At 50.5% G+C, this 26,211-nt stretch overlaps 1 protein-coding gene across 1 annotated transcript in view; it reads left to right on the top strand.

The window, feature by feature from the left end:
* ARFGAP3 (ADP ribosylation factor GTPase activating protein 3) overlaps positions 1–26,211 on the top strand; it is a 53,053-nt gene that overhangs the window by 3,329 nt on the left and 23,513 nt on the right. Inside the window, exons 2-9 of the mRNA XM_036760241.1 lie at positions 3,864–3,982; positions 8,995–9,067; positions 11,644–11,775; positions 15,286–15,369; positions 16,501–16,588; positions 21,769–21,828; positions 22,846–22,892; positions 23,248–23,381. Of these exons, the coding sequence (XP_036616136.1) occupies positions 3,864–3,982; positions 8,995–9,067; positions 11,644–11,775; positions 15,286–15,369; positions 16,501–16,588; positions 21,769–21,828; positions 22,846–22,892; positions 23,248–23,381 (737 nt within the window). The remainder of the gene's footprint in view (positions 1–3,863; positions 3,983–8,994; positions 9,068–11,643; positions 11,776–15,285; positions 15,370–16,500; positions 16,589–21,768; positions 21,829–22,845; positions 22,893–23,247; positions 23,382–26,211) is intronic.

The raw sequence follows: 26,211 nt of genomic DNA, 5'->3' as shown, positions 1-26,211 counted from the left end.
CCTTGAAACATAAGATCATAATTCAGTTCAAGAGATGTTTTTTAAAAACCTACTGTGTGCAAAGTGTTGGGTTCCAAAGACTTCCCCTTCAGTGCTCTGACTTTGTCTCAGAGTGGCCAGGGCTGCATGGTCCACGGTGGTGAGTGGAATCCTGAGGCAGGAGCCATGAGAACTGAGGGAAGAGGCAGCTAGAGGCCTCTGGGAGCATCCGAGGAAGAAAGACACTTGCCTGGGGGGGAGCCTGCAGGTACCATAAGTCAGGGGTAGAAGCCAGTTAGGGAAAGTACTTGCTTTGAAGGAAGCAGGCAGTATAAATAGGAGTGTTTTTACAGATGAGAAAGCTGAGGGTGCCAGCTGGCATGTGGAAAAGGACACAGGCTTTGCATCGTGGTGTAGCTGTGTATTGCCAGGTACAGGTGCCCATCAGGAGCGGGCAGGTGCCTCCTCCTCTGGGGGTTGCATGGCCTCTCAGGGCCCTGCTCACTCCTCTGCTCCCCACCTCACTTGGGCACACCAGTGAGCGCCTGGCCCAGGCTCCTGAATGAGCTACCTCTCTTTAATTTTTGAATTGTAAGGTATTTGTTGGTTGGAGCCAATTCTAGGTCACCCAAACAAGATGGCAGGTTGATTTTAACTCTACAGAAAAATCAGGTGCACATGGTTTATTTTTTCTTCCTTTTTGGAGGGGCCGGGGGAAGGGACTCAGGCATGTGGGGGAGCGGGGTGCAGGGGTTTGCCTTTAAGCCATGGTGTCCACTTTCCTTCCCCTTCTCCTGTGTGCTGAGTGTTTACTCTGGATCGGCTTCGTCAGCAGACCGCCGCCGGCTGCTTGCTTGGCTTGGGCCGCTCCACTTTCCAGTTTCCTGGTCCAGCAGTGAATGTTCAGAGACTGGGGTGGAGGCAGACTTTACAGAACAGATCCTTTTATATCCTTGTATGAAGTAGATTTGTTCTGTGAAGTCTGGGTTCAGTCAAAGGGCCGCACTCAAGGACCGAGAGGGCCACGCGTGGCCTTGAGGCTGCAGCTTCCCCACCCCAGTTTGATTATTGGAAAACCTTCACATGGCTGAGTTGAGGTCAGTCACCGATGTTGCTGGGGTGCCTGTGATGTACGGAACAGAAGTATGATTGCCTCCATTTTCGAGATGGGCAAATTGAGGCTTCCAGGAGGGAAGTGTCTTATGTGCTGAGTGTGGTCTGAGGGCGCCCTCCCTTTCTTGTTCAGTCGTGTCTGACCCATCCTGAGCCCCTGGACTGTAGTGGCCAGGCCCTTGTGTCCTGCACGATCTCTGGAGGTCCCTCAGAGTTCATGTCAAGTTCATGCCTCTCGGGCTCCTCGGGAGCTTGGAAGCCATTTGGGGTTTCAGGATCCATCTTGCTCAGCAGGTCTGAACAATAATAAAGACAAGCATTTCCATCAGCTTCAAGATTTCCAGAATGCTTTACGTGGTCACTTGTTTGGTCTTTAGACAACCTGGAGTGAAAGGTGCTATTATCAGCTCCATTTTCCAGGTGAGGAAACTAAGATACAGAAGAGTGAATGATTTGTGTCTGAGGCAGGATCTGTGGCTCTCTCCACTGAGCCCTCCTTCCCCCCTTCCCCCCCCCCACCCCGCCTCCCAGGAGTCAGCGCAGTGGGCCTGGTATTCATTTTCTGTGTGAATGGTTAGAGCAGGTGCTCTTTCCAGCTCTCTAGGTCAGAGTGTGGCCCCTGGGCTGCTGCAACCTCCCCCCCCCAGGTGGGGAGACCGAGTCACACTCTCTTCCACTCAAGGCCTTTGCTTTCACTGTCCTACCCCAGACTAGACACCGCCCTGCCCCCCACCCACCTTGGTCACATGCACTGCTTTTAAAGGGAGAAGCTTGCTTTTTGGTTCCTTTTGCCCAGCACCAAGATTTAGAGAAACTTCAGGAATTTCCCAACAGTAAACGCCATGTCGCTTTTTTTCTTCTGCTTCTCTGCACTCTGCTAACCAGACCCCTCCCCGCCAATGGCTCATTGATGTTGGAGCTTCTAGGGAGGCCTAGACAGCCCCAGAGCCCTCCCCGGGCCTGGCCCTTGTGGGTGAGGGGTGAGGGACTGTCATCCTTCCCCTGGACCCCCAAAACAGGACCCAGGCTCGTACAGAGAATCAACAGCAGCCTCTGAGGAGGGAAGCTACTGTACACATTGTCTCCATTTTACAGATGAGAAAATTGAGGCTCAGGGGGCCTCTCCAGTAGGGGTGTCAGAGCCATGCTGTTGGCTGAATCCCATCCTTCTCCAGGCCCCCACACTGCTTAATCACAGCCCCCTGTCTCTTGTGACCTGTGCATTAGCTGTCATGGCAAGGACCTCATTTGCTGATCATTGTGCTCTGAAGTGGATGGGGTAGGTGAAGGAGAAGAGACTCATGGGTCAGGTGACCCACCCTCCTAGCCACACTGCTAGGAAGTGGTCGAGTGGGCGTCAGAGGATGAATAACAGCTTTCAGCTTGGACTTGGGTGTGTTTGGAAAGAGTGGGGATGATGTGGGGGATGAGCAAATGCTGATGGCTCACCAGCCCAGTGCATGGCTGGGGCTGGGAGGAGGATTCAGGCCCCCTGACATCCCCTGTGGCGCATGGGTGTGAGTGCCCCACATGAATGGTGGTGCCAGAGGTTATCAAATGGCACGTGGAAGGTGTTCCAGTGAGGACCCTCTGGGTCAGAAGTTTGGAGGAGGTTTCTGCTATATTAGAAAAACTTAGAAAAGGCCAAGTTTCTTTTCCCAAGCGGCGTTGGCATCCTGAAAACCTACCTTGGGGTTTCTTTCACTTGCCACCTCAGGAGGCCTTCTCACAACTGTCACTTAGCTCCTGACTCTTCCACTGGGTGCCCTGGCCATAAAGAATGTTTGAGCACACATTCCCAAGGTGCATAATTATTTCTAAATTATAAACATGAGCCAAGCTGCTGATGATCATCACTGTGCTAAAACTTGCACAAACACAGACATTCAAACAGAGAAGATGATTGTGACACAGCTCCTGGGGTACTAGGGAGCCCCTGTAGGTTAGTGAGTAAGCTCATGGTCAGATGTGGGCGTTGGCATCTGACTGCATTGATGTGGAGAGAGGCTGAGCAGCTAAATGGATAGAGAGTAGGGGTGGGGAGGGATGTTTGACAGCTAACGAGGTGCAGGGGTGAGGGAGAGAGAAGGGTCAAAGCTGACCCTGGGCTAATCGAAGGGATGGAGGGAGGGCGGGTTCAAGGAAAAAATAACGTAACGAGAGCTGTGATGCCAGTTCCATTCTTTCCGTACCTCCTCATCCTGTCTGACTCATGCCGCCTCCCCAAAATGAAAGTGGTGGAGGGAAGCAGGGCTTTGACTGTCACTGCCAAGAGCTCAGAGGCCTCCCTCCAGGCCCACCCCCCAGGCAGCCAGAAAAGGATGGGGGGCAGCTCTAGCCAGGAATGGGGGGAAGGATTTTTTCCAGCAAGACTGGTGTAGCTGCTGCTGTGGGTGCCAGAGAAGGGAGGTGTGGGCTGGGGAGGGCAGTTTGACTTGCCTTCCTACCCACTGATTGGTTGGCTGAGTCCTGAGAGGTCAGACCCCATCCCACTTGGGCTCAGGCTTCAGGCCTGCAGAGCCCTTTTCTAATGGCCCAGAAAGTGTAGTGGCCTCCCTTCACCATTTTCCCAGGGTCCCACTGGGATTGGATCCCAGACCCACCTTGACTGCAGACCCACAGACCTTCCACTTTGCTCTGAACCCTCTACCGTGATGGTAGTCAAACCCCCAGATTCTCTGTTTTAGCTGAACCAAGTGCTGTCTGGATGTTGGAGAATGACTCATTAGGCCAGTCATTAGGCCAATTAATGGATGACATTTTTGTTCCAGATGTGCTTTGACTGTGGTGCCAAAAACCCCAGCTGGGCCAGCATAACATACGGCGTGTTTCTCTGTATCGACTGCTCAGGCACACATCGCTCTCTGGGGGTTCACCTGAGCTTCATTCGGTAAGTGACCTTTGCCTCCTTGGTTCTGGCCCCACTTGGTGGTTTGCTTCTGGACTGGCCTCGGGTGGAGTTGGGAGATTCAAAATGGCCCCAGAGGTTCTCATTTGAGTGAGTGAATGAATGAATGAATGGTTTATGAAATGCTTCCTCTGTGCAGAATCCTGTGCCAAATGCTGGGGCTGCAGATGCAAGAGTCAGACAGTCCCTGCCCTCGGGCTGGGGGGCAGCACAGCGTGTGCATACACACACACACACACACACACATGCACAGAGGGGATACTTCAGCCACCAGTCTGGACCTTAGGGGGCACCATCTAAGCCCCCTAACATCATTTCCACTGACAAATCTTATCCATCATTGACGTTGAACCACCTGATGGGCCGAGGACTTTGGTGACAGGACTGTTGGCCATGTCCGGGGGTCTGTTGTCAGACGTACAACTCAGTGAAAATGGGATTGGAGGCTCATCAGAAGCATAAATGACAGCTCCTGCCCCTCATGGGAAAGGACCAGCTGGCACGTTTTTACCTCATGATCTCACTGGAGCATACTCCTGTTAGTGAAGGTGAAAATCTGAGCCCACCCAGCCTGGCCACTAACTTGCTGTGTGTCTTTGGACAATTGTCCAAAGACATTTCCCTGTCTGGGGCTTCAGTTTCTTCCCTTTGGACTAAATCACCTCTAGGGCCCTCCTTACTCTGACATCCAGGCACAGGGTCATTGAACTCTGTGAGGATGGGTCCTGTGCCAGTGTTTGGGAGATGAATGCCTGTGTGCACACAGTGGAGTCTCCCCTCGGACCCATGCTAGGATGCCAGAAGGACCTCATCCTTCCAGGGTCTCATTTCTAACAGGGTCCCTGAGGACACATGATGGATGGCCTCACCCCCAGTGACTGTTCCTGTGCTCTAGCATCTTTCGAAGATTTCTGTTGCCTCTTTGGGTCGAGGTGTGAATCCTTTCCAGCTGTATGGGAACTGCCAGATCTCTGACGTCCTTGAGAATTAGCATCTGCCTGTACCCTGTTTCATCCCGTCAAAGGAGGACTTGGTAAAGGCCTTGTTAAAATCCATTAGAACACATCCTGGAGAAGCAGGAGCCAGGAGTGCCACACCTCTTTATCTCTCTGAGAACTGCCAGGGTGGGCTCTTATGGAGACTGAGGTGCTCCCAGGCACAGAGTGAGATCTATCAAACAGCTTTACAAGGAACTAACAGAGGGCCTGAATGTCAGCTTCCTGTTGTGTTCTAAAGCTAACATGAAGGTACTTGTCCAAGGGTCAGGGCTTGGGAACAAACAGTGGACTGTGTAACTCGTCAGAAAGACAAAAAAGGGCAAGGTCCAGGAATGTGGCCTCCTGACCCAAAGGTCAGGCTTGTCACCCATTGTCTTGGGGTAGCCATCTACTGCATGAAGTCATCTGCTTCTGGGAATGTTCTCCTGTGGAATTCTGTGTTGGGAGCTGCCCTGCGCCATGGTCCACTCAAACTCAGACACATGCATCTGAGTCAACATCTTGGTGTTTTTGGTTAGGCATCAGTTGTTAGCAGGACTTGGAATGGGCCTCTGGCCTCCTTGTCGCTTCAGACTTTGCAGAGATATTTGTTCCAGTAGATGAACTTTCCAGATCCCAAGCCACCTGGGGAGGTTTCCAAGGTAATGTTGCTTAAGCCTGCTCGTGGTATCATTTAGGAGAGTCTTACACGGCCTGCTCGTTTTGGCCTTCCAGGAAGTCATTCAGGTGGTCAGAGCCAGCAGAAGTCAGTGGAGTTACCCTTCTGGACATTGGGGCTATTGGAAGAACACCGAACCAAGCTGCCTGTTAGTATATCAGGAGACTTGAAAAGTTTCCATTTTCACATTCGATTTGGTCTTGCTGTTTTCGCTTGCGCCCTCGCCATGGCTAAAGCTGCCTGTAGACTAGGCAGCGCTTCCTAAATGGTGAGTCGTGACCCCATATGGTGTCACGCTGGAAGGGTCACAAGTGGAAAAACTTTCAGAAGCCCAGGACTAGAGGAAGAGGCTTAAAAAAATCTTTGACGACCTGACTTTGTAAAAATGATTCCTTTTCACTCTGGATAATATCAGAAATACTTCATACAGGGAAAAAAAAATCATGATTTAAAAGTTTTCTAGCAACTAATTCAAGCCAATCCAACTTGACTTTAGAGACCATTTAGATCATATCCCGAGCCGGGCAGTGAGCCCTCTGGAAGTGGACCTGAAGGGAAGACAGTGCTTTGCTTTCCTTCCTTCAGTAACGGCCTCTATTTCCTCCAGGAACAAATTGAAAATGTCTCCTTTAGGGTCATCATCTTTTGCTATTTGTTTTCTCTGGCACGACAGCCAGATTGCTAAGGCTCCTAAAACAATTATAGTTACCCAGAGTCTTTTTAGTATATTCTTTTACCTAATGGAAGACATTTGGTAGCCAATCACACATATAAGCAGTCTGATCTTACTGATTTTCTCAGACTGAAGTTTACTAGTCCATGAAAATTAAAGCTTTTACATCTTTGCCGTTCAGTTGTTTGTAGTTGTGTCTGACTCTTAGTGACCCCGTTGGGAGTTTTCGTGGCATAGGTGCTGGAGTGTTTGCCATGTCCTTCTCTAGCTCATTTACGGATGAGGAAACTGAGGCAAGGTGAAGTGGCTTGGCTAGGGTCACACAGCTAGGGAGCGTCTGAGGCTGGGTTTGAACTCAGGAAGACTTCAGGCCTGGTGCTCAGTCTACTGCACTACCCAGTTGCCCATCACATCTTTGAAGTGGTCACCATTATCAGAAGCTGCAGAGGAAGTAGGAGGAGGAAGACTTCAAAGGGCATTGGGTTTCCATTCCAAGATGATTGCTGCCCTTGGTTTCAGGAGAGAATACTGAGGGGGGAAGGCAGCTTGATTGCCAGAAGGGGTGCGTGGCTGACAAGGCAGCGGGAGGGGCCAGCTTTTGAGGACCTTGAGGCCCATGGGCCTCCCTCGGCCTGAAGGGACCCAGGGCACTCTTGGCAGCCTGGTTGGTCAGCTCGAAGGCGAGCTCAAGGCTGTTCGCTAATTGCTGTTCTCTGGCATCGGCAAGTGGAGTCAGGTTTGAGTTGGCATTGGTATACCCTTTTTACTGACATTTTATCTTTATTCCCGCTATATGTCAGGGGCTGCTGAAACATTCGGGGTGTCCATAATTGTTCTTGAATTGGACGAGGCTGAAAAAAGCTCCCTGAAAGTGAGTCAATAAACAGAAAATGCCTGTGCCCGGCACTGTGCTAGGCACTGTAGCAAGTGAGAGAAAGGGACTGAAGCGCCCTCAGCCAGCCCACCACTAGCCACATGCCCCCGGAATTCAGAGACACACACAGAGATCTTGGCTCAATCATTCGGTTGCTCAGAAGCCCCTCCTTTATGGCAGGGGTGAGTGGTCATTCTATGATGCAGCTTTCAGTCACTGAAGTCACTAGTGTCAGAATTCTGCCCGGGCTGCCAGCTCCTGCACTGGGTGCTCTCCCAGGCTCTACTGAGGCCCCAGCGAAACAAGGCCAAGCAATGGTTGGTTTTGCTGGTTCTGCCGTCTGCCCTTTACATCAGCCTGTGGAAGTGTTCCTCTGCTTCTCTGGAGTCTTCCTAGGGTGCAGTCATGGTCAGCTGCCTTGACCCAATCAATGGCCGTCCGCTTGGTTTCCATTTCCTTGTATGGATCTTGTCTGTGCCTGAGACCTGCTGTCTCCCCATCAGACTCTTTGAGTGCAGGGCCTGTGTTTCTGCTTGTCTTCGTACTCCCAGGGCTTAGCGTAGTGCCCTGCACCCAGGTAAGGCTTCCTAAGTGCTAGCACCTTCTGTGCTAAACACTAGGGACACCAAGAAGAGGTGCAGTCCCTGCCCTCAAGGAGCACATATTCAGATGGGGAAGCCAACCATGTACTCAGACTTGATGGAGACTCTGGGGGGCACAGGGAGCATTTGTGACGGCCAGGGCAGCCTCAGCTCGTCCATTGGTAACCTTCATCTTTCCTGGATGCTAGGCTCAGCTGCCCTCTGATCAGAGACAGCATCACTGCCTACCTTCTCTTGGGACCTTCAAAAGGCACGTCCAGCTTAGGAGAGGCCAGGATTGAAGGACAGCTGGACTGGCCCCGCACCCAGCCTCCTTTCTTTCATCTTGGTCAGCTCTCTCTGTGACATTCTCTCTCTTCTCTCTTTAGGGGCAAAGCGGCAGAGGGAAGTTGGTGGTTTTCTGGCTTATTTAGGTACAGACTGTGATGACGTCTAGAATGACCTGCCCTTGGTGACTCGGGCAGCTCTTGGTGAATGAGAAGTGAAGAGGCTGCTCACACCTTTCTCATGCTATCCCTTTTTTACTTAGCCACCCTTCTAATGCTTTGGAGATTGGGATCTGAGTCAGGGTGGTGCTGGCCGGCAGGCATCCTGGGACTCTTCACCTGGGCTGTTGTTGCTTTGAGGGAGTGTTCACTTCTGGCCTGCCCCCTCTTAGCTGAGGGGAAGCATTCACTCCTGGCCTGCCCCCTCCTGGCAGTTGGAGGCTCTACTCCCAGGAGGGGCTGAATAGCAGCAGCCCTTGGCTTCTCCTGCTTCTTGTCACCACCTGTCTGGGAAGGGCACTCCCCCAGAGGGAGTCAGGCAGAGACTTTCTCCTGCTGAATCAGAGCTGTGTGCAGATGAGCTTGTTTTCCTGGTGCCCCCCTCTGCTTGCCCCTCAGTTCTTCTCTGTGCCTTGGAGGAGGCTCATTGGCTTGGTTTGCCTTCTCTTTCCCAGGAACCTGGGGCCATCCAATTCCGGACTGGCCCTGGGTTGTTCATTTCCTCTGCTCTACAATCTGGAGATACTTAGTGCCCACAACCTCACATCTCATGTGTAGATGGATGCTAATGCCAAAGCCTTAGGCTTGCGTGGAGTTCTGAAAGTCCCAGAAACCTTCAAGTTACCTTCTCTTCTCCTACTCCGAGTGATATGTGCTAAAAACAAAACAAAACTGTTAAAGCTATGGATATTCTGTTTCCTTAGGTCTACCGAGCTGGACTCTAACTGGTCTTGGTTTCAGCTGAGATGCATGCAAGTCGGAGGGAATTCCAATGCTGTAAGTTTCTTGCAGGGGGGAGGAGTGACTGTTTTTATGATCGTCACCCTGATAACTGAGTTCTGCCATTTTACTGCTGTGCATGGCAGACACCAAGTATGTCCACACTCAGGTCTAAGGGTGCCCTCAGCCTGAAGACTTCCTGGAAAGGGAGACTGAAAATAGGTATTAGGGTCAAGGTCTCCGAGGCCTTCTCCAGTACCCCTAGACTAACTGGGGTTCCAGAGCCCTCCCTGAGAGGTGTAGAGTCATCTGGCTGCCCCATTTCTGAGGGAAGTCCAAAAGTTGGGCAAATTTAGAGATGAGAAGAATGTTCCTTCTAGGTGTCCAGAGTAATCCCTGTTAATTAGATACATGTATGTTTTTATCTTGACTGGAGCACTTTTTGCTTGAAGTTTGGCAGAATCTAAGGTGTAGAAATGGTAAGACGCTCAGAATCCAGCTCCAGTACTGAGAAAGATCTAAAACCCCCCAACAGCAGGAGGATGTCTGTGAGGGGCCACCTTGCTCCCTCACTTGGTCGGACACCTTGACCTTTGGCTATGCTCAGCGTGGGGGATGCAGGGTGGTGGAGAGAAAGAAGGTTCCAGCTCAGCCTTTAGTAGCATTAGCTAAGGCAGAGCAGAGGAGAGAGGCTCAGGTGCATTGTCACTAATGAGAATAGCAGCTGGAGAAAAAAAGGAAAGAGAGCGGGCCGTGCTGGAAACCGCCCACTTTCCTCAGCATGGGAACTTCCCTGATGCCAGAGAAGACAGGCCGTGGACCTCCTCCCCATCATGGGAGTCACAAGAGCTGGGTTCAGGTCTTTCTCTCTAAGTGTCCTTGGGCAAGGCCTTGAACCTCCCTGGGCCTCAGTTTCCTCGGCTGTAAAATGAAGGAGTTGAACTAGCCAGCCTCCAGGGTCCTTTCCAGCTTTAACTCTGCGGTTCTGTAATTATTCCAATGGACCAGCTTCTGGTTCTAGTCTTGAGAGACAGCCAGCTAAAGTGAGGGCAACGTGGGATTCATCATAGGATCATGAAGCAAGGGCTAGAAAGGAACTTGGGGATTGTCTGGTCTGCCCCTTCATTTTACAGATGGGAAAACTAAGGCCCCTGCACCTCCCCCTCCAAGATCTCATCTGGGTAACCCCAAGCTTTAGAGGGGAAGGGCCCTTGGCCAGCAGTCCAATGCATCCCTGACTGATTGGGCCCAGTCTTAAGGCCTGTCTGGATCTTTTTGGAATTGGCCTCTGTCTGTCAGCTCTCCTTCCCACCTTTTGGTAACTGTGCTAGCTGCACATTGCTCCAAGTCATTGATAGGACTAGTCAGTGATACAGGGACCAGCCCAGATCAGTGGAGACATTGAAACATTAGGCACTCCTCTGAATCTGGCCTTTTAACCACTTCTAATTGTACTCCCATCTAACCCACAGAGAGAGCATGTGCTACTTTATCAAACACTTTAATAAAATCTAGGTCAGCTGTGCAGTGTTTGCCTGACCTACCAGGCCAGTAATCCTGTCCAGAAAGGCAGTGAGGTTAGTATGGCACGACCAGCTCTGCTGAAGCCAGGCTGGCTTGTGGGAATCGCTGCTTCCATTTCTAGGTGTTTGCTCACCATCTTTTTAATAATCTCTTGTAGTATTTTGCCAAGAATTGAAGTCAAGATCACTAGCTCGTGGTTTCAGGCTCTATTCTCTTCTCTTTGAACATGAGAATCTTGACCCTTTTCCATCCCTCAAGACCTTCCCCATTCTCTGTGATCTTTCAGTGCCCAGTAACATTTCCATCAGGTCTTTCAGTATTTGAGGACATAGCTCATTTGGGCTGACCTGAAATGACGTCAGCTCCTTGTGAGGAAGGAGTGTTTCGTTCTTTGTACTTATAGCCTCAGCATCCAGCACGATGCCTGGCACACAGTAGGTACTTAATAGCTGGTTTTTGACTGATCAGGCCAATTAGGTGTTCTCTTACTATCTCCCTATTAGTCATTTTTGTTCTGTCATTACTAGTCCAAAGGTGGCTCTCCTAACTAAGCTGAGAAAGCAGAAAGCGAGATAAGACTTGAGTCCACCCAGTGGCAGGCCTCTGGCTATGGGGCATCTCTGTGCCTGGCTGTGTCATCGGCCTGCTGTGCCCCCATGCTCACCTCTTCCAGTGGCAGGCCTCTGGCTTGGAGCACCTCCATACCTGGCTGTGGTCCTTGGGCTCCCCCCTTCCTTCCCCCACTGTAACCTTGCTGCCACAGTCTGATCCTTATAAGGCCACGGGAAGAGTGCTGGGGCTCTTTGCTGAGCACCAGGGATGGCAATTTGACCTCAAGTACTGTATGTACCTAAGTGCAGAGATACGTTGTCTTAGTCTTTGTAAACTTTCATAGCAGAGAAGTTGGTTTTAATCTGTTGATGAATTCTAAATGAATTCATAGTTTTCCTTTTTTAAGCTAAGAGATTTTTTCAGCTGCCAGTTGGATAAATAAAACACATTTTGCTTAATGTCTTCCAATAGATGAGTTGTGAAATACATATTTTTATCATCTTCTTTCAATGTAAGCTGCAGCTTCTAGTACTGACTTCATTCTCTATTTTTTACAGTCTTCCTTCTTTCATCAGCACGGCTGTACAACAAATGATACCAATGCCAAGTATAATAGTCGGGCTGCTCAGCTTTATCGGGAGAAGATCAAATCCCTTGCTTCCCAAGCAGCTCGGAAGCATGGCACTGATGTAAGTATGGAGGAGGATTCCTGATTCACATGAGTGTTTCGGTCGGGCATCCCAGAGCCTGGATACTTTCCACATGGGCAGTCATGTGGCTGCTGGGGCGGCTCTCCCAGGCCAGGCTCACTGAGAGGGGGCTGGGGGCAAGGCTTCAGTTCCCAATGCCAGGCCTCCCAAGCCCAGCGGCCTGGTCAGCATGCCGAGCTGTGCTTCATCTGCCCCTTGTACTGTGGGATCTTCGCCTCATCTCCTGCCTTGCTGTGACTGACGCTGCTGATTCCCTTGCCGCCTTGCTACCCAGCTGCCCCATTCAGCTTGTGCCTGGGCTGCAGCTCCCAGGTGGCCCTGCAGCCTGTCACTAGCACAAGAAACCTCGTCTCACTACTTTTACACCTTTACAGCTGACCGGTGTTCACAGAAGTGGAGCTCATAGCTGACGTGACTTCTCATGATTCTGAACCCTTCCCAGAAATGGAGGAACACCGAATTAACAAGTAGAGATTTAAATGTTTGCTGTTCTGACAGACATGGGCAAACATGAGCACTTCCACGTACGAAGAAGAACAAAAAAGAGGCCTGCACATGAAACCACATCTCCGTTAACATGCAGCTTGCTTTTGTAATAAGTCGGTCAGAGGTTCCACAGTCTCAACACTGCTTCTCTGCCTGGGTCTCCTGCATTTCCTTCTCTTCTGTGCATTTAAACAATGTCCCGGCAGCTGTCTTGTCTTTCTATTCCTACTCCTTTGGGGGTGATAAGTACAGGGCTGAACATAATCGAATCTTTGACCAAATCCTCCAACCTCTGTCACGGCCTTGGGCTCATCAGTGTGAATGCTGGCTGTCTCGGGACAGTGCAGTGAGGGAGAGCTCACAAGCAGCTTGGTGCTATTTGTAAGAAGGTCAGCCATGGCCAGATGGGCAGACTCTGACCACCAGGCCTAGCACATGCAGAATCTGGACTGCTCACACAGGGGTTTCCAGGGTCACCTAGTCTACAGCAATGGAGAATGTGCTGGCCTGGGCATCAGTGCAGCCCAGGTCCCTTCCTTCTGCCCTGCTCACCCTGCACAAGTCACTTTCTATCCGTGCCTCTGTTTCCTCTTCTGTCAAATCTTCCTGGAGAGCCAGAACCAACTTCTCTGCAGTTTCCTCCTACACTGCTCTTCTCTCTGTCCCCTTGGTCGGCCAAGCCAAGTCTGGTGAGATTTTTCTGAAACGGCCCGGGGCCTGAACCAGGGAAATGGGCATGGTTGGAAAGAGGTTGGAAAGTGACCCCAGAGGCAGATGAGGGAGGGAAAGAATGGGGCGAAGTGAATGGGGTGGGTGTTGGGTGACTTGGGGAATGGTGGCACTGTTCACAAAGGGCAGACAGTCAGGAAAGGCAGGTTTGGGGGGAAGGAAGAGGATGCATTTGAGTCGGAAGTGCCGGGAAGATGTTAAAGTGCAGGTGAAACTAAGAGCAAGACAGAGCCAAAGCTGCCCAGAGGAGGGCAGGAAGACTTATCAGCCTGCTCCATTTTTAGAGGGGAGAGCTCATGAGGTGTGGAACATTGCCAAAAGTCAGACAGAATGGAAAGTGTACTTTCCTCCCAACTGGGTGAGGTAGGTAGGGAGTTTTATTCCCATTGTACAGAAGAGGAAATCGAGCCACAGGTAGCTTGTGTTCCTGGGCCTCAGGTTCTGTTTCTAAGGGGTGAGGTCAGGCTTGAATGCTGGCCTTCAGCAGCAGCATGCAGGTTTGGGTAGAGCTAGAGCTGTAGCTTTGTGGATGACATAAAGCTCAGGGCCATGGCTGACGTGGCCCAAGAGCTCAAAGTATTCCGCAGGTTTTTGACCTGCTCTCTCCTGGCTTTCCTTCTGCCTGCCTGACCGCTCTGCCTTGGTCTTTTTGGCTGGATCTCCATCCAGGCCATGCCTGTAACTGTGGGCATCCCCCAAGATTCCATCCTCAGCTGCTTCCTTTTTCTTCTCCACACCCTCTCTCCCTCGGTGTTCTCCATGCAGGACGTCCACATCTCTGTGGCCAGGCCTAATCTTTCCTGAGTTCCCAGCCCACGTCGCCACAGTTGCGTTCAGGTGTGTAGACATCTCAAACCCAACAGGACCAAAACGGAGCTCCTTGTTTTCCCCAAACCCACCTTTTTGCCAGACTGGCCTGTTTCTGTGAATGGTCACCCAGGTTCGCAGCCTTGGCATCATCCTTGGCCCTCCACTCTTCCTCATCCCTCCCCGTTCATATCCGGGCGGCCGCCGTGTCTGCTCAGATATGCAAGACGTCTTCTGTCATCCAAGATAATCTTGTGCACATGGATGAGATGCTTTCTTACTGTGTGCAGAACATTGGGTTGGGGCTGGGAATATAAATATGAGGGTGAATAATGGCTGCCCAAATAATTTTACTGAAACCACAGATTCCCCCATGGCATGCCTCTGCTCAGGAGTCTTCTGTGGCTCCCTCTTCTAGGATAAAGTACTGATTGCTCAGCGTGGCCTCAGCCCTCTCCCTTTAGGGGCTCTGTCCTAGCTTGACTGGCCTCAGACTCAGCATTCCGTTCCCGTCTCCATCCTTTGCTCCAGACTCCTGCAAGCCGGGGGTCTATCCGTCGCTCACTTCCATCTCCTAGCCTTCTTAGCTTCATTTAGGATTTCCCCTTCCTCCAGGAAGCCGTTCTGGATCCCTGCTGTTCTTAACACTTTCTCCTTCCTCAAACCATCCTCTCTCCATTTACCTGTTGAAGTGTCTATGCCATCAGAAGGCCAACTGCCCACGGGCACCACAGTGTTGGCTGTTGTCTTTGTGTGCCGTGGACTGCCCAGTGCCGCACCCTTCGGGCACAATGGGATCGAAGTCAGACAGGTTGGAATGACGTGCCAGACCCAGCAGGATGAAATTGAGTAGAGAGGGCAGAGGCTAAGACTTGGGGTCAGACCTGTCAGCCCCACAAGCACCATTTGGGAGATGTGTGTAGGCCACATGCCTGAGGGGTTTGGGGGCCCCCAAAGCTTTGGAGTCCGCCCTGTGATACAGTGCTAAGAGAAGCTAGCTTTTAGAATGAAGAAAGAGCTCCAGACTCTGCCCTGGTCAGGCCACATTTGAGCTCTTTGATTTCAGTGTGGGCACCCCACTTTACAGAGAGCTGGTGATGAATAGCACCAGCTGAAGGAACCGGGGACTGCTGAGTCTGCAGATGAGGAGGCTCTAAGGCCTCTGTAGAGGAAAGGCTGTCGTGGGGGAGAAAAATATACTCAGGGCCAGCACCAGAGGAGAGTCCTTCGGAGCAGGTGGGAGGTACCTTGAGGCTTCCCCACCACCAGGGCTGCTATCCCATGGCAGGACACACAGCTTTGGGAGCTGTCAGCATGGAGGCTGGATGGGCCCTGGCGAGGACCCTGTCAAAGGGCTTTGTGTCCAGGTATGGATTGGGCTGGCTGCCCCCTATGTCCTTCCAGCTCTGAGATCAGGGTCAGATATGGTCCCCCGGGCCTGAGCACTGCCTTGTGTTTCTGTTCTAGTTGTGGCTGGAGAGCTGTGTGGTTCCGCCGTCGTCACCGCAGCAGAAAGAGGAGGATTTCTTTGCTTCCCATGCTTCTCCCAAGGTAGGTGATACTCTCCACCTAATTATGTCCTAGTGGTTTTGGTTTGGTTTGGTTATTTCCAAATGGCCTTACTCTTGCATGATGAAAGTCTTCTTTAAACGTGGAGTTTGGGGAACAAGGAATTCTCTTCTGGTGGAATCATCTGCTGTGCTGCTTCTGAAGGAGCCTGCTCTTTTGCCAGTTTGGGGGCAAGAGATCTGCTTTAACAGCTAGACCTACAAGGCTCTTCCTCGCTTGGTGTCGTCCCTTCAACTTAAGTGGGATGAGGACGTTTGAGAAATATTTGTACAAATATGGAGATCAGCTATTGAGACAAAAACACCACATACATTTGAAATACTACTCTTTGTTGAAGGCCAACTCTACCAGATGTTAAGAACTCTCTTCATCCTGTCATGTGGCCATTTCTAAAAAGGAGACAACCTTGAGTGGTGGAAGGAGTCATGAAGCGAGAGTTGGGGGGAGCCTTAGTCCTTGCCCCCACTCTATCCTGGACTTCCTCAAGGCCTTGGCCAGTCATTTCTCTACCCTGGGCCTCAGTTTCCTTTTCTGTAAAATGAAGGGCTTGGGTTAGAGGGTCTCTAAGATCCCTCCGGCTCTTGGGCTTTTGACCTAGGCTGGCCGAGGTGTCCGCTCTCTGGGCGTATGTCCCCTGGAGTGAGAACAGGCAGCGCATTATGGATCCCTTTACACCAAACTCTTCTCCCCCTTTTCTTTAGGTGGCCTTGGAGAATTTCTAAGGTCTCGCCTCCATGCACTCCATTGTGCTGTTGGTGTCAGATAAAACATGACAGTCTTTACACACTTCCTCTGTGTGATGAAGGCTAGGCCCTTGTGAAGTACAAGGTTTTACTCAGAAAAGTCATCCTTCCTACCTTCGGGCCACCGTTGGTCCAGCCTTGGCTTTGAGTAGCTCACAGGTCTCACCTTGCTGTGATCTCTTCTAGGAAGAGAATGGGTCACTGGGTGGGACCCAGCTTGGGGAAAAGGCTTGTGGGGAGGCAAGACCTGGCACTTCAGACTGGCTTCCCTCTTATCTGTGTCCTGAGGACAGGCCTGGTGATTGTAAGTGGTGTTTATTTTGTCCACTTTGGGGTTTTGCTCATCCCTGACTTTTCCCCCTTGCTCCAGGTTAGTGGCCCAGATTGGGCATCAGCACAGACAGAGCCAGTTCCTTTCAGACCAAGTTCTTCAGAAGCCGTACCAGAGCATGCCGAAGGTAGAGTCTTGGGTACTTCTGTTTTATAGTTAGAACAAAATGACAATTCTGGGAGAGGCTCCTGCCTTCTGAAAATGACTCACGGTTGGCAGCTTTCACGTGGGGTCGGTTGTGTTGTCAATGCATCTGTTTAACATTTGTAGCTTTATTAAAAGAAAAAAATTACACAGAAGTCACCAAGAATGTGGATTAGATGAGTAAGACTCTCCCGCCACTAAGTACTCTGTGTCCCTGAGTATTTCTTGTACTCAAGCCTCGAGCCTCGTGCTGGTACCCCCCGCCTTTTGGGTAAGGAAAGCGCCTGGGAATCTTTGAGTCATGGGGCTTGGTTTGGTTGGCAAAGGGATAAGGCTGTTTCCTGGCCCAGAAGGTGCTACTTGGGCTCGGCCTGTCCTGAAGGAGCTGAAAGGCCAGTCTGGGAGGGCCTTGAATGTCACTCTGAGAAACTTGTGTGTTTCAAGGCAGCGGAGGCTAGTACTGACAGCTTGCGGCAGGGAGGTTATATGGCCAGACCTGTATTTTAGGAAGAGGCTTTTGACTGTAGTGTGGGGGGAGGGTTGGCAGAGGCAGAGACACAAAGAGTGACCGGCTAGTCCACACCATCATATAGGGCCTGGACTAGAGGCAGCAGGTGACCTGAGCTAGGATGGTGGCTGTGGGAGTAGTGATGGGCGATGGATGGGAGAGGTGTGCAGGGAACATTGACAAGATTTGGTCCCTGATGATTTATGGGGAGTGAGGGAGAGGGAGGAGGCAAGAATAGTTAGGTTACATGGCTCAGTACCAATAAAGAAGGGTGGGCATTTGGGGGAAAAGAATAGACTCTGTTTTGGACATGCTGACTCTGAGGTGCCCAGGTGGCATTCAGTGGGCAGCTGGCATCACAGGACTGGAGTTCCAGAGAGATTTTGGGGATGGATACATAGGTGGGATGTGTAGGGATGATATTTGAACCCATGGGATCAGAAGAGATTACCAGGGAGAGAGCGCTAGGGGGCATCTGTACATGGAGGGTGAGGGAGGGATGACGGACCAGTGAAGGAAACTAAGGAAAGGAGGGCAGGGGCACGGATGCCCAAGGAGGAGGTGATTGGACTTAGCAATTAACGAGATGTAAAAGACCAACAGCCATTCCCTAGTAGATTAGTAGCAAACAGTTGTCAGACAGAATGGCATGCCTTTGGGACCCATGGGAAGTGGTATTCTGTGTCACTAGGAGGAACGCATCGGATGTTTCTGGCTCTGAGGTTTCGCGTCTACCCGGTACATGGGCAAAGTGACCGATGATGGAAATACTTGATGTTAGAAAAAAGGGCACACCAGTGCATTGTTGGTGGGGCTGTGAATGGGAGGGCTCTTCTGCAAAGCAGTTCCGATTTCTGCAAGGAAAACTGTCTATCCCCCTTGACCTAGAGGTTCCGCTTTTAGGTAGTCAGCAGTAGAAAAGAAGTCCTTGCTGACACCGAGGTATCAGGAGCTGCCCTGAAGGGGAAAGGAAGGCTGCTCATGAGAGGCTGAATGGGTGGGGATGGGCAGGATGATGTTGGGATGGGTGAAAGGATGAGTGTGGTGAGCAGAGACTGAGGCAGAGGGAGGTGAGCAGAATTAGGAAAAGACACACAGTGACTACAGCAGTGTTGCTAGGAAGCTGCTCGCTATGCCAGTCTGATGGCCAAGCATGGGCCCAGTGAAGAGAGGAAAGACCATTTCCGCCTGAAGGTGGCGGCAACTCGCGTGAAGCCCATCAGGTCAGGCCACACTTAACTAATTGGTGGGTGGTGAGCTTTGAGAACCATTTTTTCCCTTTTCTTCTGTTATAAGTTTGGCTCTCTGGGAGAAGAGACGGAAAGGTGCTGGCAAATGTTGGGGATGTAAAACCAAAGATTTCCAAGGGGATAATTTTTTTAAAAATAGGCTAGGAAAGAGAGATCCTTGGTAACCAGAGCAGGGGAGCATAGGTGAGCACTGGTGCAGAAGCCAGCCTGCAGGGGAGGGACGGCAGGGCAGAGGGAAGGTCCCTGGGAAGCTCTCCTCCTGCCCCATTTTTACAGAAACTGATGCTCAACCAGGGTCGCCCAGGCGAGTCAGGGTTGAACCCTGTCCTCTGACTCCACATCGGATGCTCCTGTCCTTGTACCTGTTCAGGCATCTCCCCCGGTGTTCGGTCCAGTGCTGTACACACAATAAGTGTTCACTAAGCATTTGTTGAACTGAACTTCCATGTGATTGATTCCTCCTTCCTCCCCCTCCCCACTTTCTGCTCTAACCAAACTCATCTGCTGTCTTTCCCCATACACAACAGTTTATCTATGGCCTCTGAGCCTTTGCCCAGACCCCTGTCTCTAGATCCTTCTCCAGCCTCACCTCTGCTGCCTTGAATTCCTAACTCCTGCCTAACAAAAGTCCTGTGATAAGGACTCACCCTCCCCACCCCACCAATTTTCTGCTCCCCTCCAGAAGAAAAAATATCTCTGTTCATTTTGTATTTACTCATGTGCACATTCCTTCAGTTGGCAAGATCTGGATTCAAAATCTGCCTCAGGCAACTGTGTGGCCCTGGGCACTCACCCTCTCTCAGCCTCACTTAAATCCCATTCACATGTGAGTGTGTTGTTGGACAAACAGCCCTCTCTGTGAAACAGATAATTGCACATCCCTGCCAGACAGATACGGTGACATCTATAAAGCTCTATCTATCAGGACTAGCTCTTGGTGTGGAGTCGGTGACTGTTTAACGGGAGCCTCTTTACCTTGAGATGGCTCAAAATGGTCCTCATGTGGTATCCACAAGGCAAAATGGAGGCCTGGGAAAGCCAAACCAGTGCAGGAGGGGCTTGGGGGATGGGCATTGCTGGGGATGGCTGGCTTGGAGGGGCAGCCTATGAACAGCTTTGTCTGGGGAGTCACAAGAGTCACACCTGCCTGTGTCTCATGGCTTAGCCCGTGGTGAGCCTGGGTACTGATGCCCCCAGTGTGGGGTGGGCCATCTTTTCCTGACCCTGCTCTTTAAATGGGGCTGCTGCTCCAGGACAGGGTGACCTGCCAAGCTTTGGGTCCTTTATTCACCTTCCCACAAAAGGGTGTCAGGACAAACTCCGGGTCCCTATTGTCTCAAACAATAGCTTTGGTCTCTGTTTTTAACCTAGAAATCCCCCTCCCCCTCCCCCACAGTGCTAGGAAGGAATCATGGGATTCCCTTTAGTCATTTCCAGATTCTTCCTTTCTACAAAACAGAAAATGTTGTTGGTGGTGAATTTCCTGTTTTTATATCATCTTCATTTTCCAGTGTTGCCCTGCTCCATACTCCACCTGAGAGCCATTCCTTAGGACAAAGACCAAAAATGTAGGGTTTTTTTTTATTTTTCAGTGGCTTCCTACTTATCAGTACAGACATGTGCATCCCTACCCCATACTATGTTAGATCGTAAGCTCCTCGAAGGGAGCAGGAATTGTATTGTTCAAAAAAGAAAGCCCTTTCCTTGGGGCTCATACAGCTTAGGGTCCCACCACTTGGATCTCAAACTGGGAGGATACCCAGGCAAAGGGGAAATCTCACCTGGTGCAGTATTCTTATTTCCAAGTCACAGAGAAAGAGGAGGAACACTTTGGTGACCACCCACCTTGGCAGACAGGATCCCAGGTGGGCTTTTGCCTCACTCCAGACTCCTCCTGACTGCCAGGCCCAGGCCAGGGCTCTCTCCCCTGGACCATGGGCATTAGCAGTGCCAGGGCAAACCTAAATATTGGGCAACCCCCGAAAGGACAAGGTCAAAAATTTGTCTCTGGGCTTCATGGACTCTGCTGTCCTTGGCAATGGTGTTGCCATCCAGTCAGTATATATCTATAGGAGCCATGGACCATGTGGAAGAAGGAGCCAGGCACCCATTGCGGGTCAAACTTGCTTTGTGGCTCGGGGCCAGTGACATCTCTTCTCTGGCCCCAGTTTCCCTATTTGCATTCCAAGGAGAGTTGGACTAGATGATGTCCGGTCTGTCACAGATCAGAAATTGGGGCATTGCTTTCATTTGGGTCATGCTGGACACAGAAATGTAAGACCTGGGCCCCTTTCTTAGGCCCGTGAGCCCCTTTGCTTTGTTTGTACCTCTTCAGCTGGCTTGACTGTACAGAAGGGGAAATGATTGGAGACCCCAGTCCCAGGAATTGGGGCTAATTTGTAGTCTTGGAGATGAACTTGGGGCCCTTTGTCTCCGTGTGGATTTGTGTAGGAATTGGACATACTGTCCTCTGGCCCATCAGAACACATCTGCAGGATTTGTGGTCAGTTCTGGGCTCTGCCTTTTAGGAAGGACATTAACAGTCGGGAATGTGTCCAGATGAGGGGTCTGAAGGGCCAATGAAGCCCGGTGGGGTGGATGGAAAGATGCGGGTATATTTATTTAGTCTGGAGAAGAGAATTAGGAGGGGCCTTGGCAGCAGTCTGGGAAAGGCCTTGGGCATGGCCTGCTTGGGCTACTGAGCTGGGAGGGCCAATTTGGACTTAATAGAAGCAGCTTCCTGACTGTAACCTGGCTGGTCTGTCACTGGAGGGTGTCAGGAAGCTGGCAGATGAATGTTTGTCAGAGGCTGACCAAGGGGACCCCTCCCGTTCCTGCAGCTCCCCGGACTCACCAGCCCCGAGCTCTGGGTGTGTCTTTTACTGGTCTATACCAAAACCTTATTGCTGGTTAGGATTCTCAGGAGACCAGAATTGGCTGATTGTCCCAACAGTCCCAAACCTTACCCCTTTGCTGCCCCGGCACCAGCTGAGGCCAAGCATTCAGTTACAAACTCCTGCTCTGAGTTTTCCTTCTCTTAAGAAGCCTGGAATACAAGTTATTGTGGGCTAGCTGACAAGCAGACATTTTGAGCTCCAGTCACTGATCTCGGGATGTTAGAATCTCTTGTTCTTTGGGTATTTGCAGATTTCCAATCTACACACATTTTAGGTATCTATCTCAAGGTTATTTTCTAGATCACCTGTCTAAGGTAGATGCCGTTTGGGGCCATGTGTTTTCATGTATAGTATTTTATAATCAGCAAAGGTCCCTATGATGAGAAAGTAGTATAAGGAACAAAAAGGAGAGGAGACCCCAAAAGAATGAGAGGCCAGACCATCCGAACACACAGCGTGTTTGGAAAAGCATTCTTTTCTACATTCATCTCAATGTTTTCACTTGCAGGTGGACCAGAGCAAGGACCAAGTGTTGATGGCCTGAGTGTGTCACCAAAGGCTTCATTAGGTAATTATCTTCCTCCTCCTCCTCCAGAAGCCTAAGCACCTGTCTTAGTTAAGTTGTAAATTGTGGTGTGGGAAATAGCTGTGTTAGTGTGATTTGGAAGGTAACATGGTATTCTAACTACCATGTCATGGTAGGAACTTACATTTGTGGAATCGAATTAAACTGATTGCTGTTAGTTTATTTCCATATATATATATATTACATCTGTTTTAGGCATTTTGAAAATGTATGCTTCATTTCACACCTGTAGTCCACCACTTCTCTGCTGAGAGTCAGGAGACATGCAAAAAAATTATCTTCTGAGAAAATGCCATATGACATTCTTTCTGTGCCACTTTAAAACATAATAAACAGGGAAGTGTTTTGTTGAAGCTCTAAAAAGGAAATCACTTATTAATTTATTTCTTTAGGGAGGAAGGCAGGACAGTTGGGGTTAAATGACTTGCCCAAGGTCACACAGCTAGTAAATGTGTCACGTGTCTGAGGCTGCATTTGAACTCAGGTCCTCCTGACTCCAGGGCTGGTGCTCTACTCACTGCGCCACCTAGCTGCCCCTGACTTTTTAACATTCTTTAAAAGAATTGCTACTTTTAACATTCTTTTAAAAAGAATTTTCCGTTCCAGATTTTCTCCTCCCCTCCCAACTCACCCCTTCTTTCCGGAGGCTCCACCAGCTGACATGTAAACAGTGAGCCTGGAGGTGGCTGGGAGCCGTGTGAATCAAAGTATTCCCGCAGGAGACTCCCTCTCTTTGGTCCTGTTGGTGCTCAGGAAGGTGGCGTTCTCTGATCGATGACCATGAACAAGCGAGGCGGAAGGCAGCTGAAAATTCCCTTGTTAAGAGTCCTCTCAGTGCTGGGCCTCGGTAGCAAGTTAGTTCAGAAGATGCGTTCTACTTTTAACTCTGATTTAGTTCAGTCTCTAGAGTTAGTGTTTTTATGGATGTGGAAAAGCAAAACCAAAAAGCAGAAGACTATTATTTCTATGTATCTGAAGTAACACTTCTTTTTTTGGCAGATGTTTCCTCTCTCATAAAAAAGAAACCAACCCAAGCTAGAAAGGGGGTGAGTATGTGTGTGCATGCTGGCTGGTCCCACCATTCCGGGCCTGTTTGTCCGCTCAGGAGCTCAGGCTTTTTGCTTACCTGTTTTGAGCTCCTTGATGATGGGTGTGAGTTTGACCAGGGGCTGGCAATGCAGGGTTTGTAATAGAACGGGGGCGGGGTGGGGTTCATAGTGTGGTTTGGAGCAAGGTAGACATGAGGAGCTTGTATTTGGGCACCCTCTTTCCTAGACTACATCCCTTATCGAGCATAGAGGGGAGGTCATCCATAGAGGGAAACAAGAGTCACCTTTTGTGAGCCAGGAGTACACACCCATGTCCCTGGTGACCCTGGTGACCCCATGTCTTCTCTTCCAGCTTGGGGCCAAGAAAGGAGGCTTGGGAGCCCAGAAGGTGAGTGGCTCGAGCTTTAGTGACATCGAGAAGCAGGCCCAGGCAGTGGAGAAGAGGCGGGAGCAGGAGGACCTGCAGACGCCCAAGGAAGAGTCCATGTACGTGGGGGAGAGTCCTCCTGGTGTGGGGTGCCTGACACCATCAGTTTGTGGGAGGCAGCCAGGAGTGCTGGAGGCTCCGACATTCCCCCAGCAAGTCACTTTGCTGCTGCCGGCTTCAGTTTCTCCAACTCTAAAATGGGCCCGATAACAGCTCCCAACTCCAAGTGTTGTTGCAAGGCTTAGATGAGATAATTCTTGTAAAGCGTTTAGCCCAGATCCTGGCACACAGCAGATGCCTCCCTCTTTCCCACGTTAATGGTCAGGCTTCTTTTCTTGCATGTGCCCACAAGGTGGCAGCAGAGGCTCTGGTGTTAATGAGGCCTTGTAAAAAGCTGAGATTGACTCTGGTCCTTTATTAAGTACCCTAAGTGAAAACAGCTTCATCCTGGAGATCTGGAGGGCTTTTAAGACCTAACCATGGAGCCAGACTCCTCCTGTTCTTCAAACCAGAACGCCCTTTCTCCCTCCCTCCACAGAGGGCCATCACTGACTGTAAACAGACCCAGGCAGGGTCCTTCGGGCCATGGCAGCCATCCATGTGTCTCTGCATCCAAGCATGGGGCCAGCAGTGCCCTACAGTGTGGGAGCGTGTTTAGACAGATTTACCATGCCAGCCTTCCTGACCTCCCCACTCACCAGAGGAGCCTCCACTTTGCAGTCAGAGGGTCTGAGTTCAGATTCTGATGGCTACTTGTCACTGGCCTAGTGTGGGCCTGTTTCTTCTTCTGTAGACACATGATCTCTGAGGTCCCTTGAGCCTAACCTCTGTGGCCAGTTTTCCAGCTGCCCTTTCATCGAAGGCCAGGGAGGGTACCCAGCTGCTGCCAGGCTGCAGTTCGGAGGGCTGTGGATGCTTGCCCATTAGAGCAGTAGCAGCGGAGACTGCCCCTGTGAGCCTGCCTCCGGTGTGAGGGCACACAGTCATGGTGCAGGCCTGCAAAGAACGAGGCCTCAGACTTTTAACTTGCCCGTTTCTCTTCCCAAAAAGAGCTTCCTCTCTCACTTACCCTCAGCCTTCTTTGCCTCTGGCATGCCTCCATTCTCAGTAACAATGCAGCCAGTGCTCATTTGCAGCTCTGTCTATACCTACAGCTTCCTTCTAGGAATCTGGATGGAAACAGCTGTCTGTCTGCCTTTGGTTTGTTAATGGGCAGGATGGGCATGGGTTCTCCACATATTGGAGCGCATAGACTCAAGGGCACCTCAAGGAATTGCCAGCTCAAGTGCAGGCCCCGGCCTTTGGGGCCCTTGTCATCAAATCCGAACGTTATTAAGAACATTTAATTCATTGTGGCATTTCTCTAGTGCCTTTCCTCAGAGGTGTTCGTGGCATTTTTCATTATTTCTTAAGAGTAAAACAGCAACGATATAGTGAGAGTGTAACAATGCACTTTGCTTTTTAAAAACTCAGTCATTCTGTATTTCTTCAAATATAAATTTGGCTGCTGCTGTTGCAGAGGTAATTGTACTTCGATATAATGAGGCTCCCCCCACCCCCACCCAGTTACCACATGAATTAAGTTGTCATAAGTCTGAGGATGGAGGCCTTGCTTGCATGCATGTCTGCGTGCCGTGTCTCTCCCTCCTCCCCAGGCTCACCTTTTGGAGACTAAGGAGGTTGTGGAGGAGGAAGGTGCCATGTGTTGGAGCTGGCCCATTTCATCACGTAAAGGGAGCCTGGCCTGGGCACACCAGGGAGCCCACTGTGAAAGGAACCCTGCCCGTAGAAAGCCTTTTAAGAATCACCCCCTCATTTTTAAATTTAAAAATTTTTTACAATGTACATAAAAGATGAATGAGCAGTCCAACCAAACAGATGCTGAATCCTGCTTTCTCCCTCTCCCATCATGCTCTCTGTGCTCCACTAGAAGCCAAGCCCCTTGAGGGCAGGGCCTGTTGGGCTTTTGTCTTCACCTGGTCATCCCTGAGCGGGGCCTGGCCTGGAGCTGCTGTGATTGGTGTGGGCAGATCAAGTGGCCTGTCAGCTCTTTCCCTTGTTTGGTCTTTACCAGTAAACCCTCCCAAGTCCATTTGTGAATAAAGGACCTTTTTTCAGGCTCAGTTAGGGTGAGGTCCCTAGTGCAAACAGCCTTTTTACCTTTGTGGTCCTTACTGCAGAGTAGAACCAAAGAAGGATAGATGATCTCCAGGCCCTGCTGCCTGATTTATCTAATTTGTTAAAGTTTTCTTTGTTCCTTTTTCTCTTAAATTAGCTAAAACCCATAGTATAACTATGTACTTTTAATATGCAGGCTGGTTCAAAAAAGATTTAGAACCCCTGGTCTGAGGGAAAGTCAAGTCAACCAGCATTTTGTTAAGCTGCTGTGTGCCAAGGGAGTACAAAGAGGGACGCAGTCCCTGCCGTCTTGGAGCTCCAACACTAAAGGAGTTAAGTGTGAGGAGGATGTCCGTAAGGGCTGATTCCCCCTCAGCACCCAGCTCTGAGAGCAACCTTTCCCCTCAGTTACAACCAGATCCGCCTTGGTAGAGATGTCACTGGAGATCATCCCCATTAGCTCTGATTGTCCCCTATCCCCCAGAAGACCCGAGCCCAATGCTTGAAGGCTCAGGTGCTCAGGGAGCCTCAGAAGCTTTAAGGGTTTTCTTGGCAGACACACACACACACACACACACACACACACACACACACACACACACTCTCTCTCTCTCTCTCTCTCTCTCTCTCTCTCTCTCTCTCTCTCTCTCTTTCTCTCACTCTCACACACTCTGCTGGGAGATGGGTGGGAGAGGCTGTCTGTAAACTGTTTTTCCTCTTACTCTGGGCCTAGAGGAAGGACAGAGAGATGGAGTTTGGAGCTGAGGTTGG

The sequence above is a fragment of the Trichosurus vulpecula genome, chromosome 5, assembly GCF_011100635.1.
Source record: "Trichosurus vulpecula isolate mTriVul1 chromosome 5, mTriVul1.pri, whole genome shotgun sequence".
In the NCBI taxonomy this organism is placed as follows: Eukaryota; Metazoa; Chordata; class Mammalia; order Diprotodontia; family Phalangeridae; genus Trichosurus; species Trichosurus vulpecula.
Note: the sequence above shows the minus strand (reverse complement) of the source record. Positions and strands in the feature narration are given on the sequence as shown.